General features: G+C 39.3%; 2 protein-coding genes across 3 annotated transcripts; one reads left to right on the top strand and one right to left on the bottom strand.

The window, feature by feature from the left end:
* Nucleotides 1–215: 215 nt before the first annotated feature.
* LOC115755930 (ER membrane protein complex subunit 6) lies at nucleotides 216–4,950 on the bottom strand. Its single transcript, XM_030695590.2, has 5 exons — nucleotides 4,761–4,950; nucleotides 3,869–3,993; nucleotides 3,363–3,558; nucleotides 2,316–2,335; nucleotides 216–679 (listed from the first exon to the last, which is right to left on the bottom strand). The coding sequence occupies exons 1-5, from the start codon at nucleotides 4,935–4,937 to the stop codon at nucleotides 649–651; spliced, it is 549 nt and encodes a 182-aa protein (XP_030551450.1). The 5' UTR covers nucleotides 4,938–4,950; the 3' UTR covers nucleotides 216–648.
* A 2,358-nt stretch (nucleotides 4,951–7,308) lies between these two features.
* On the top strand, nucleotides 7,309–13,486 carry LOC115755863 (LL-diaminopimelate aminotransferase, chloroplastic). Of its 2 annotated transcripts, XM_030695471.2 has the most exons (10): nucleotides 7,309–7,511; nucleotides 7,812–7,888; nucleotides 8,145–8,212; nucleotides 9,362–9,478; nucleotides 10,227–10,289; nucleotides 11,020–11,124; nucleotides 11,308–11,358; nucleotides 12,055–12,375; nucleotides 12,589–12,795; nucleotides 12,945–13,486. In XM_030695471.2, exons 1-10 carry the CDS (start codon nucleotides 7,438–7,440, stop codon nucleotides 13,236–13,238), a joined length of 1,377 nt encoding a protein of 458 aa, XP_030551331.1. In that variant the 5' UTR covers nucleotides 7,309–7,437; the 3' UTR covers nucleotides 13,239–13,486. The 2 variants fall into 2 exon arrangements, with proteins under 2 accessions (XP_030551331.1, XP_048129608.1); XM_048273651.1 differs by lacking the exon at nucleotides 7,812–7,888 and having other exon boundaries at nucleotides 7,357–7,511.
* The last annotated feature ends 270 nt before the right edge of the window (nucleotides 13,487–13,756 follow it).

Below are 13,756 nucleotides of genomic sequence, written 5' to 3'. Positions count from 1 at the left end.
TAACATTCCATGGGAGGGACGAAAAAATCTCGAGCATACCTCTTTTAGCAATTGCAGTACCATATCCCTACACCTAAAATGTCAGAAAAAGATTAAATTTGGTGCGACTTTTGCTATAAATGGATACCAAATTTTCGGAGGCAAAATGAAGTCTTAAGTGTTCCATATTGACAAAATGGTGGAGCTAACTTAGAGAAGGAAGTTTCCCGCACCCAGATAATTACTCTTCTGGATTTTGCACTGTGCAAAAAAAGTACATTATGGAAACAAAGCAATCTCCTTCATGATGAAATCTGTGAAAAGCAGAGGACTGCACCCTAAAAACTGACCGAAGATGTCCGAAGAGTAGCATGGGCATGAAACAAACCCAAGTCTAACTACGACAAAAATATACCGTGTCTAATCCGTCAAAGGGCACAATCAAGCGAAAGCACGACCGATGTATCACTTCAGTTTCGTAGCTCAGAAAACCATGTCCAACATAACTACGAAAGCTCTCTTTGATTCAGAGATAAGTCACATAACCAAAAAAGAGGAACAACAATGGATCCATTGCAACATCGAAGCAATCTGTCAGATTTGTTCCAGAACCTCGGGAGACCGCGCAGTGTGGAGTGCAACTTCCTGGCCTTCTGTCATGACACTGCCTCAGAATATATGGACGATGTCATAAGCAAATCTTGTTACGTCAAGGAGTAACATGGAGGTAAATCCAATTATATCAATAAGAACACAACGCACTGAAGGAAAACACTCGTGCTTCATAGTCCCGTGCAGTCACACTAGCAACCATCCGGCAACACGATATTGGTTTATCCATTGCACATATTCTCATCAAAATCATGCAGGATAAGAATGAGACAATCGCAATTGATGTATTGCAAAAGGCACGACAATCTAAGGAATCAGAAAAACAAATCAAGAAAGAATCAACTTCAACTAGGATATGCTGCACCAAAAACAACAAAAAATGATCACACACACGTGAAAAAGATGCAAAGGAATGGGGGTCAGACATAGGAGGGGAAAACATAGAGATTAATGGAAATTTTGTTACAGTCAGTCTGGCTAGTCCATATTTGGCCATTGCCCCCAATTTCCTGCCGTATGGACAGATACGAAATAGCAGTAACAATGGCATAATTTTGGGATAATGACAGAAGTCCTATATTCAGTTTTGATCCGTCACCTTATTACTAAATTTTTTTGGTCCATTTAATAACCTAATACTTATTTACAACATGCACTTCAGCACTTCGGATTCATCTATCAGTTTTTTTGTGGACAGAGCATCACGCATGCCATTTTTCATAATTTATCCATCCCAAGTGGCTGTTAACTTGATGAAGCATCTTCAAGCACAAAATGACGTCAATTCCCTGGTAGAACATCAGAAAAAATTGAACAATTAAAAAAAACTTAGAAAACAGAGAGCATATCCGAAACTTTAACAATCTGAAAGAAAAAAAAATGAGCACAACGCAGTGGGGCTGCATAGCGGCAACGAGGTCCGCAACCCCCCCAGCACATCCCATTGAATTGACTGAGGCCATTCGTAGTGACCGAGAGGGTGGAAGACCAAGAAGTGAGTACCATGAGAAGGGCTGCTGGCCCAGATCTAGCAAGGACAAGCAGCCCCCCCCACAAAAAGCAAGGCCGGTGGCCATGAGCAGGCTGCTCTCACCTTGACTCTGCAAAGGGCCTGTCGGCCCTAACCGAGGTGAAGGGGGAAGCGGCGCCACCCCCTCCCAGCCACTAAACACAACCCCCCTCCCTTCCCGACTCCCTACACTTCTCTCTCCCTCTGTCTTCTTTAGTATTTTTATTTAATTTACCTTTTTCTGATGTAGCATCCACGTGGTGTCACATTAGCACCGCGTGTCTACGTAATAAGGAAAATTTGATAACAAAAATTCCACATAGACTTTCCATCCACCTAAACTAAAGCCAGGGACAGATCAAGTGACAAACCAGAACAAGTTTAGGACTCAAAAAACAAAAGTTTCGGTACTAAAGTGACTAACCACACAAGATTAAGGACTTCTACCGTCATTATCCCAATTTCTTTCATTTTTTGCATCTTATGTCACCAAACACCCCATTGGGAATAAATATTCTTCTCTTAGGTGCCTAATGTCACGAGTAATGCCTAATGGCATAACCCATAACTGAGAGAATTACCCATACGAGAAAAGTACTGACAAAACCATGATATTGTCATATATCCATGCTCCATAAGCTACTCGAGATCATCCTAATATATGCAAGAACAACTTCTCAGCCAGAATTAAACACTATTTTATCCATAAGGATACGTCCAAAACAGCACGAACGACTGCAAAACAGAAGACATTCATATAGATAATGTTAGTGAAACCATGAACTTCACAACAAAAAGGAGCTACCATACTACCCTGAGAACAATAAGATGTACAAATTCTGTTCTTCTTCCTGATACTACACTGGCATAAGCTGCCTAACATATTAACTCTAAGTGAGATATCTCACTATCTTTAAATCGATTGGCTTTGTAAGTATGCCTATAGGAGGTGGGTTTGCGTGCCATTTAGTGGAACCTCACTTTTTTTTTTTTTTGGGGTAGTTCACTTGCTTTATTCTCCATATAATATACTTTCCTTCGCTTGGTAGATTCCCTTTGCTCAATGATCGTATAGTGGAAACATCTTGCTGACCAAGAATATATTGACACTAAAAGTTACTCTCAAGTTACTAACGAGTTCTTGTTCCAGCCAAAAAAATCCCATGATTTATTGGTGAAGTCAGTAAATGAGTAAGAAAAGGGGTGGTTAGTTTTTCTCTAACGTAAACAAAAATGACAATGCTAAAAACCTGATCAAGGGATGAGGGAGGCGATTTTGGGCAAGATTCAGTTAAAATTTAGTTAGTCTTGGTATTGGTGAGTGCATGAAAACATCGACTTTAAAGGGAAAAATTAACAGAATAATAAGGATTGTGTAGACTGGTGCCCCCATTTGTTAAATACCTAACCAAGGAAAGTCTGTCATTTTCAATGCACTGTCTATCTTGTGTTATTTGTAATGAGTGCATTGGAGATGAAAATGTGATGGGTATGGTTAACAAGACCCTAATAATAATCCAACCAGCAATGCATAACATTATAGAGATATCAACTAGACGAAGAAAAATATAAACTAATAATTCAGCTAAAAGTATAGTAGAGTAGAGATATTCTTCAAATTGAACGTTCACTAGACTTTGTAAATGTAACTACGCCAGGTCTAGGGTAACTCAATTCAATTCTTTCGAGAAACATCAAAGAAGAAATTTAACTTTCATATAAGATATAACAAAAGAATAGATTGAGCAAAAAAGAAACGTACCAAAAGCCCACCCAGGAAACCATCAAAGATGATCTGACTCCAGCTGGTAAAGTACGAGTGGATGGAAAATCCGGTCTTCGCAATAAGGCCAATTGAGGTGATTGCCATGACAAGAAAGTAAAATATGAACCCAGTTAAGCCTGTGAATCCGAGAATCCCAGCAATGACACCGCCGATAATGGACATAAATGTTCGGCTGCACATGTGCAAAAAAAAAAAAAAAAAGAGGTCTTGGTTTAAAAATGGAACCAATCAATAATACATTTCAAGATATGTTAAAGGCTGTCTGTTAGAAGAAAGGTACTTTACATGTGCCTTCTAATACTAAATATCTCCTAGCATACAAACTTTTGAAAGTTGATCCACTCCACATAAAGCAGGCCAGCGTATCAACAAATCAAGATGCAGTTTGGGAATCTATAAGCATCCTAAATTAGTTACACTTCAGTTTAAGCTCTATGATGCGAAAAAGCATGGTAACAGATTTACGAAAGCTTCTAAAAGACCTGTAATATATGACTTTCATGTTGCTTTGCATATTCTCGCCGCTGAAGATTGGGACATCAATCTCCTCGCTTTCTTTTCTTCCAGATGTCTCTGATTCATCATGTCCTCCCATATCCCTAACAATCTGCATCCAGCAATTAAGCTCTCAGAGGATGGGAAAACAGTACAGTGGACTACTCATAAAACTATATATATGAGTAGTCTCACCTAATTCTTTGTGCTAAACTACAATGTTTAGAAGGGTCTTTCTTGACATATGACAGACTGATTTAAGATTGCTTCTCTCTCCATGACGGTTTTAAGCAATGCTAACTTGCCAAGTAGCAGTGGTGTTCGACAAATCTGGATTTCCCTGTCCTATGCAAACGAAATAGAATAGGATTGGGGCTCAAGTAAACATTGAATACGAGAATGAACATTGGTCAATCTACGTTAATCTCAACAAAGCCAAGTAGAAGTATGCAGGAGCCGTATAGCTTCCAATAAAAAATTATAAGCACTGGAAAGCACATCGAGCCCCTTAAGTTTATTCCATTGAACTATGCAGCCCGTAACTTCACAACATTGTTAGTTTGCCCTAAACCTATAGTAAGATTGATATCTTGGAAATTCAGTCGTGCCTGAAGCGAAGCACATGACAAACAAGGGGTGAGCATCCGATCCGGTTCAACCGGGAACCGGCCACAATCGGCCCGGTTTCGTTTCGATCGCTTCGTCAAAATCGATACCACACTGCAGGATCCGTCCTAAGGTCTCCGAGGATCGAAGGTTCCTACAAATTTTGACAAATCGAGGCCTAAACTACGAAATTCCAACTACTTCTTTGTGCAATTACACACTATGCTTTCGCGATCTGACGAGCACACAAACGGAGGGGGGAACGAGACTCGCCTTGATTTCGACGGCGAATCGGCGAGCGAGGCGTGGAGACGGCAGAGATTGGCGGCGCCTCTGGGTCAGCGATCTGAAAAAGAACGAGACAGGCGGAGCAGGGCTGCTGCGGAGAGAGAGAGAGAGAGTGCGACTCTGTGCGAGCGAGGAGAGAAGACAAGAGAGAGAGTGACGCATGGATTAGAAGAGAAGGAAATTACTTATTGCAAAATGAATACTTTTTAAAATATATTTTTATAATAATCGCTTAAAATAATAAGTAAATAAATTTTTTTTTGTCATTAACAACAATTCATACCCAAATATTTTCGTAAACAGCGTTCAATCATTTTTGTGAATGACATAAGCAATAAAGAAAAAAAAATATCCAAATCATTCAATTTTCACTAAACAAACGGAGCATTAGTCTTCATTTATTCCGCAACAAATGAATAATCTGTAAAAAAAGATCCCCTTAAAACAATGACTCTACTACTTGAATTAATTAATCAATACAAAATATTTTTACTGCCCATAACAATTTATTACTAAATATTTTTATGATCGATAAAAATATTTTTCACTCATTCATTTTTATAGGCAATATAATAGATTATTTCAAGTAAAATATTTCTCAAAATTATCCATTTTTCACTAAATAAGCGGAGCATTAGATTTTTATTGCATTCACGGCTTTCACAAAGAATAAGTTGCATATTGACCTTGAATGAATATTATTATTGGCACGTTGAGTAATTGAAACATAAATTTATTCAGGAGAAATTTTCAAATAAAGATCTCAAGTGCTTTCATTTTCTCAAATAAGAACACGAAATGAATATTGTTTTAAATAATGGTCTTAAGTGGCATAACAGTTTCAAATAAGAGCCTGAAGTGATCGTGAAGTCCAAAAAAAATGTCATTTTCATCAACTCTCTTTTTATATTTTTTTCCTTTTCTTTATTTTTCCTTTTTCTATTTTTTAAAATAAAAAAATAAAAGAAAATAAACATACACTCACACACAAGCGGGGCTGCCGCCCCCAACCGTTAGTGAAGGCTAACGGGGTTGCCGGTGACTCTGCCAATCGGAGACAACATTGCATATTTAGCTAAAACTTAGGATCACGTATAATAAATTCAAAGTTCGCAAACCACATTGCGTATTATGCCAAAATTTAAAGACCATTGATATAATTATCGTGGACATTTTTTTCTCCATTGTAGAACACAAGAACCAAATACAATAATACAAGAAAAAATAGGCACAATTCAAAAATAAAGACCTTGTTTGGCTCAGCTTTCTCAAGGTATTTTGAGCCTCCAAAGCCCATTGAAGAAAATATGAGGTATTTGACAAGTATTTTTAGGGCTCCATTGATCAAATGCTAGCATTGGGAAAGCTAAAAGCTCAATACAGATTGGAACCTACCTTGGGCATTCAGCATTTTCGGAATGTTGTTTCTAGAGACTTAATGAGTTTTATTTCTTCCTATCTTACCCTCACTAGCTCTCTCATATTCCGCTTTTACCTTGGCTGAAGGACAAATCGTGGCTTAATAGAGCCGCTCAAGGGACGCTGTTGTCGAGTCCCATCGAGTTGAGCACCATCGAAGGCGGTCGCCTAGGGTCGCGTGACATCGGCGACCGCTTGGGGTCGTGCGACCTCGGCGGCTGTCGCGTAGGCGTGCCAATAATCACTAAATCCATATCTGAATTCCAAATGCAAATCTGGTTGCCTGGGTTCGCTTGTGTGGATCGACGAGCGTAGGGCTAGGTCGCTCGACCTTAGCATCGAGGGTGGATGGGTGGGCAAAGGCGAAAGCAAAGGGGTTAGCATTGGGCGAGCAGGTGATGAGGTAGACCTCCACTCTCCAGAGGACGGAGAGCTTGCACTTGACCCGCCGATGCTTTGACCCTCTCTTGGCCTCCATCGTGGGTGACGGCGATGGCCACTCTTGAGTCTAGTCTTGATTGTGTTTCTTTCTCTAGCGAGTCACGGAGAAGAACGAATTGAATTTTCTTTTGAATTTCTTTTCTATCTTTGAGTGAGACTATGGAGAGAGAGAGCATCCGAAGTGAAGAAGAACAGAGGAGCTCTTGAACTTGCCGAGATCTTCTGTTTTTCTTTTTCTTTTTTATTTTAAAATCGCTCTGCAAAATACACACAAAAATGAGTTACCAAACACTACTACTTCTACCAAAAACACTTTCGCTCAAAGCTCTTTGGAGAAATGACTATGCATCTTCCTAAGGTCGAACCAAACTCGCTTAAAGTACCATGCTTTGGCAAGGCGTCTCCTTGCATTTTGAATCCGCACGGCTCTCGACTCCAGTCTTGACAATCGTGACCGGGGCAGAGGCAAGATTCACAGATTACAAAAAGACTCCAAATATGGCATGGGGGGTCTATATGTTGAGTCATTTAAAAAAGGTCGTCCGTGCGTGGCACGTGATTCAGACAGGCAGCGCAGTGGGACCCACGAAATTCATGTCCCCTGCGACTCCGCGCTCGCCCGTCGTCCGACGTGTCCGCCGTCAACCTTAGGGTTTGCGTAGACGTACTATACTGTTCTCCACTTGCCACTCTTTTGGCGGCTCTCTCTCTATCTGCTTCTGCACCAGTTCGTCCCATCTTCTTTGGTTTCCCTTTCTCAAAAAAGTTGAGAGAGAGAGAGAGAGAGAGAGAGAGAGAGAGAATGGCTCTGCAGAATCACGCGATTTCTTCGTCTTCCTCTGTGTTCTTAGCGCCCTCCAACTTGGGCTCTTCCAGGTACCAGTTTTACTCTTCGGCCGACCAAAAAGGCACCACGTTTGCTCTCGAATGTTTCCTTCTTTCCATGTTCCGTCTGGTCCGAGATCGTCGTGGCTGTCTAAAAGTCGAAGCTTTTTCTTGCTTAGTCACGTTTCTTGCTGTATGCTGTAAAAAGGTGGAATTTTTGTACTTGGCATTCACTTGATTCTGTGTCGTTTGAAGTCCCATAGGGAGCAAAGCAATTACAGAGATTTCCTTTTCTTTTGATTTTCTTGTTTGCATTTGCTGTACTTATTGTTCGTTTGTATTGTTTAACAGGGCTTCTAATGTGTCGATCGCTGCCAAAGAGATTGGAGTTGTCCGTTGTGTAATGACGCCTTATGAGGAAAAGACCAGTAAGAGCTCCTCTCTCTCTCTCTCTCTCTCTCTCTCTCTTATTCTCTGTGTCCCATAAGATAACTGGACGTGGATAAGGTGTCTTTTGATTAGGTAGTTTTAGTCATTGTAGTTTTGGTCCATTAGGTAGTTTCAGTTTCTTTTTCTCTAGTTGAAGTGAAAATAGGACCATTTGGAATCAGTTCAGAGTCATGGAAAGTGCCTTCCCTTTGGATTGCTGATGTTTTGTACTTTCTTATTTTTGTGTGTCCGAAGCTTACAAGACTAAGGTCTCCCGCAATGCCAACATAGCCAAGCTTCAAGCTGGTTACCTTTTCCCTGAGGTCTGTTGCCATTAATTTATTTTGTTTTCTATGGTGTTGGACTGTTTATTATGGAGTGTTTAAGTACTGTACCTTCTTATGAGAGAACGCTGTGAACCATAGTTCAATTTTCTGAATGTGTATGGACTTATAGATAGTGAATCTTAATCGATCTTAATCTGTGCTCTGGCCTGTCGACCTCAAAATGGTATTTGGAAGCTCACGACTTGACAAAATTATCAAAACTTGATTTTACTACGCGTCTGCATAGAGCTTTTCCTATAGTCTGAAAATAGTGTAAGGATGTTCTGGAGCTATCCTTGTATCTAATGGTAAGACAACGAGATTATCATTCTCTTCGATTTTTGATTTTTGGTATATGCTCAAATGCATCCTTGGCATACATTTGGAGATACTCACAATGTGCTTAGTCTTGAACCTCTCTTAATAACATTTGCCGACCATCTATATCTTTGGTGTTCTCTTATTCTTGTCATGTTCTGAGTTGCTCGAAGAAACTGATTTTGATGATTTTAATAGGGTAGAACTACTGATATTCCATTAAAAGCTTGTATATCTGTTTTTTTTGTGCTAAAGACTGTGAGTGTTCAAATGATCCGCTCTCTGTCAGTTCATCGCTATTTGAACACTGGGTCAGTCTCCAAGTTAGTTTAAAATGATTAATTGCAACAAGTTTAAAGTGTAAATGATCAAGTTTCTTAAGTTCGTCTGCACCAATTCCTATTCAGTGCTTGTGATGCTTTTGCCAACCACAATAGAGCAAGGATTAGCTGTTTCAAGATTATAAAGACGCAACCAAAGTAATGAATAATAAAGGCAACTTTTTTGCGATACTTAAAATAAGGAAAAGTAACTTTCACATATATGAAATCTGATGATTTCATCTTGATGCTTGTGAAAATATGCTTGAAACAGGTTACTTCCTTGTTGGTTTCATGCATCATTGTCATTGTATTAATTTATCTTGCTTTTCTTCAAAATCCTTTTCTATTACCTTTGCATTTCTTAATTTGCCTCCAGGGTTGGGCTTTTCAAAATCAATCTGCGATGGATTAATCTCTTTTTTTAATTGAACAAGAAACTCTCTTATTTTGTCGAGACTATTCTTTTCCCATGTATTACTTGTATAGCTAATCCTTTTCCATTTAGATTGCTCGAAGAAAGGCAGCACACATGCTGAAATACCCTGATGCACAAGTCATTAGCTTAGGGATTGGGGATACTACTGAGCCCATTCCAGATGTCATCACGTCGGCCATGGCAAAGGTGCTGCTTTTTCTCAGGACGATGCCTAGACATTCTTATTTTCAATGCCGCTTTTTATTTTTTGATATATAGTCATATTATCTGTAATTTTGAATTATAAGTGGAATTAATAGAACAGTAAATTTGTTCGGTTAATTCTTGTGGTTCGTTGAAGTGCACATCCTAGTTCAATTCCATTCAATCACTACTATTCAGTCTTTTCTGAAATTCAAGTTCTTATCGTTTATTTTCCTGCGGTCTTGTAGCTAGATCATATTTCTTCTGACCTCAAATCTTGATTGATTGGTTGATGGGATGAAATTAAGGTATCCTTCTTTTGAATTTTTTGCACACTTTACCATCATTTACTTATCAAGATGGTGGGAGAAAATGTCAATTATGGAACAACTTTGAATGTCTTTATTGGTACCACAAAATGTCGTCATTGAACTGGTGATGTAAGTCTAAAATGCCTATTTTTGTCACAGGAGGCCTCTGGTTAGCGTTCATGCCGTACAGACAGATCTACCCGTTGCTTTCATGTCCCTCAAATTTCATATAGTCGATTGTATAGTACTTTCAGGATGAACTAGCTGTGCTCTTTCTTTTGATTTCGAGCCTTACTGCTTCTTCTAAAAGCTTGGTTGAATTTGTTGTTGCATGCTTCAGACGTGTTTCAACTCTATACGAACATGCATACGTGATGATTTAATATTTCTAGTCATTTCATCGTTTAGCAAATAGTTGAGTTCTTGTTTAAATTTGACAGAGATCTTATGCACTGTCAACTTTGGAGGGTTACAGTGGGTATGGTGCAGAGCAGGGTGAAAAGGTGCTTTTTTTTCAACCAATTTTCTTCTCTCGCTGGTTAGACATTGAGTTTCGAACCTTGATGCATTTGTCACTTCATACAACTTCTTATGATTTAACAGCATTGTTGCGCATCAGTTTGTTATTTATTCTTACCGTCAAATCAGATGAAAAAATGCTTCTACATTTTGCTCCGTATTATTCTGAGCAAAATTGAGAGTTCTTAAGAGTTTCCTCAATTGATTTTCATGACCTTGCATCTGTCTCCCATTTCCCATACACTATTAACCTGCTATGCGCATGCAATGGATAGTAGGATATGTCATTTAAATAAGTTTACAAAATCTGATTAAGGAAGAGTGCAGAAGTACAAACAAGTGATGATTTTTCCACGAAGTGAATGTCAATTACGCGGATCCTCTTGTATGATCAAGTTTTATTTAGTATTAAACTGCTTAGTAATCAAGGACAGGACCTAATTAAGCATGTCATTTTAAACCAAAGTTTTTGAATAGCTAAGCTAAGCTAAATATCACTCTAAGATCTTTGATTTCATGATCTGTTACGTTACCTATATGGCATTGCAGATGTGTTTGGTCCTGAGTTATTCCGTAGCTCTCTGTCTGCAAGAGGGCTTGTTGACGTTAGTTTGGTAGAGCTTAAATCAAAGATATAAAATGCTGAGTGATAGTTAACTTTAAAGTCTTCTTGTACTCTTGCATAGAGCCCAAATATCCTTCTTAATCTTGCAGCAATTGAGAGCTGCAATTACTTCGACATTCTATAGAGACCTTGGCATTGGGGAAGAAGATATATTTGTTTCAGATGGGGCAAAATGTGATATTTCTCGCCTTCAGGTACATCTTGTCTTACTCTAGGTGGCCTTTCTACTTTGAATCCTTTCCTACGGGTGTTGTTATTGATTGCCGGATGGATGCAAGATTTTCAATTTGTGATTTCTCCATCTCAAGGAGGTTCTTAAGTAGCTTTATTTTTCTTTCGTGGCCATTAATTAGTTTACTTGGCTTTGCTCATGACAGGTTGTTTTTGGGTCAGATGTTACAATGGCTGTGCAAGATCCATCATACCCGGTAATCATGATTTCTGTAAATGAGACTATATTATCTATGTTTGATCCCGCCTATATATTGCATAAAGTTAAGGACTTCGTTCCCCTCATCGAACCCTAGCATTAAGTTCTGGGTCAGAGTATTGGTCCTCCTTCCTTTTAACTGAGAAATGACAAAAGGTTTGGGAAGGTCAAATTTTTGTTTCTTCAACAAATGTATGAGAGAAATTATTCCGTTTCCTTCGGTTGCAGTTGAAGAGTTGTGAGCTTTCTGTAGGTAAGTTGAAGCATTTCATTGCATTCTTTTTGGCGCATGTTCAGATTTGGGCATGTCTACAGTGCCTTAGGGCACAGTGTACCTGGGTTGTAAACACCCATCAAATGTGTGGAACATGTTCTTTGTGTTGTCATGTGAAATGTGTTAACTTGTTTATCCAACAATTGAGTTACTATATTTCTCATTGATTTACCAACTAAAGGAAAACTTTTTTAGGTGGTTTTGCCACATTCTGCCCTGGTGCATCATATGAAAACCACTGTGGATTGGTGTATGTCTTTTGCACTTGTGGCTTCAGTAAAGTCGGATGGAGATGCTGTCCTAGATAACATGTTGTAAAACTCTCTGATTGAAAATAGGGCAACTTCTTGCTGGTTAATATGTCGTGTCTATCTTGACTTGACATTTGGTAACAAATTTTGGAACTTCTGTATCTTGTAGGCATATGTAGACTCGAGCGTTATAATGGGCCAGACAGGGCAGTTCCAACAAGACATTGGAAAGTATGCAAAAATCCAGTACATGAAGTGCACGCCAGAGAATGGTTTCTTTCCTGATTTGTCAACTGTAGCTCGAACAGATATCATATTCTTCTGTTCACCCAACAATCCTACTGGCTCTGCTGCAACGAGGGAGCAACTGACAAGGCTTGTTAAGTTTGCCAAGGACAATGGCTCCATTATCGTCTATGACTCTGCATATGCAATGTACATGTCAGATGACAACCCCCAAAGCATATTTGAAATTCCAGGTGCCAGAGAGGTATTGCTGAACTTACATCTGCATTTTTCCCTCGCAAGTTGCTTTATTCCTTTTACATGTTTGCATCAGTTCAGTTACGGAATGCTCTCTACCAAAGTATATTGACGTATAGATCTGTATTTCCTATTGAGAGTATCTGTTATCCTTGTACCTCTCAACTTGTGCTTAATGCATTTTTTATCCACCCCATCAAATTTGCTGTGGTTGTTCAAGGTTGCACTTGAGACATCATCATTTAGCAAGTATGCTGGATTTACTGGCGTTCGTCTTGGTTGGACTGTGGTTCCCAAAGAGTTGCTGTTTGCAGATGGTTCCCCTGTTGCTAAGGACTTCAACCGCATTGTCTGCACTTGCTTCAACGGTGCATCCAATATTGCTCAAGCTGGTGCACTGGCATGCCTTTCACCTGAAGGACTATCGGTGCGCTTCACTGTCCTATCTTTTTCAATTAAATGATGCAACTCTAGTAATTGCTGATTGCTATATGCAACCTTTTTTGTTGGCCTCGGGAAGGCTGCCTATGTTGTTCTTTGTCATTCGTAATCTAATTAAATTTTTACTACTTGTAGGCAATGCATGAAGTGATTGGTTTCTACAAAGAAAACACCAAGATAATCGTGGATACATTTAGTTCTCTTGGTTTCAAGGTATATGGAGGGAAAAATGCACCATATGTCTGGGTCCACTTCCCAGGGCGAAGCTCTTGGGATGTCTTCAGCGAGATTCTTGGGAAGACTCATGTGGTTACGACACCCGGCAGCGGGTTTGGACCAGCTGGGGAAGGCTTCATCCGGGTTAGTGCTTTCGGACATAGAAACAACATCCTTGAGGCTTGTAAAAGATTTAAGCAGCTATACAAGTGAATGCCATAATTGGATATTCTCTGCTGCTTTACTGTTGGGGAAGTAATTGAAAAAAATAAGAAAGAAAGTTGTAGCCAGAGAAACTTGTATTAGGATTTTAGTTATTCCTCGTTGGACCAGTGATTCCTGGTTGTGAGAAATAAGAATCGTTTGACCATTGATGAAGATAGACAGCTTCTTGTGGTTTCTGCTGACTGCTTCTTAAAACAGAATGAAGCTGTGATTGGCATTGCATTGTGTCCTTCCAATATAAATGTGGCTTGATTTCAGCTCGCTGATCGTTGTTCAAGTGATTATAGACAAAGCACAAGTACCCTGAAATACCAACAGACATTATTGAACCGTCTAAGGGGTTCGTCAAATGATGGTATCAAATGTTGGTTGTGAAAAATCAAACTTCATGGAATCAGCAAGAATCAGATGCCTCTAGTAGAGATGGCGAAGCTCTTCTCAATTTAGGTATGAGGTAAAATCCTTCCTGCACGAGATTCATCTTAGAAGGCAAAAGTTTGAGTTCT

The sequence above is a fragment of the Rhodamnia argentea genome, chromosome 2 (assembly GCF_020921035.1).
Source record: "Rhodamnia argentea isolate NSW1041297 chromosome 2, ASM2092103v1, whole genome shotgun sequence".
Lineage (NCBI taxonomy): Eukaryota > Viridiplantae > Streptophyta > Magnoliopsida > Myrtales > Myrtaceae > Rhodamnia > Rhodamnia argentea.
Note: the sequence above shows the minus strand (reverse complement) of the source record. Positions and strands in the feature narration are given on the sequence as shown.

Coding starts and splice junctions, on each gene's coding strand:
- LOC115755930 (XM_030695590.2), bottom strand. CDS start 4,937: ATGCGTCACTCTCTCTCTTGTCTTCTCTCCTCGCTCGCACAGAGTCGC. Junction 3,559..3,868: donor ATGAAAGTCATATATTACAG/GTCTTTTAGAAG, acceptor GCACATGTGCAG/CCGAACATTTATGTCCATTA. Junction 680..2,315: donor TCGTTCGTGCTGTTTTGGAC/GTATCCTTATGG, acceptor TGACGTAACAAG/ATTTGCTTATGACATCGTCC.
- LOC115755863 (XM_030695471.2), top strand. CDS start 7,438: ATGGCTCTGCAGAATCACGCGATTTCTTCGTCTTCCTCTGTGTTCTTA. Junction 7,889..8,144: donor GCCTTATGAGGAAAAGACCA/GTAAGAGCTCCT, acceptor GTGTGTCCGAAG/CTTACAAGACTAAGGTCTCC. Junction 12,796..12,944: donor TTTCACCTGAAGGACTATCG/GTGCGCTTCACT, acceptor TACTACTTGTAG/GCAATGCATGAAGTGATTGG.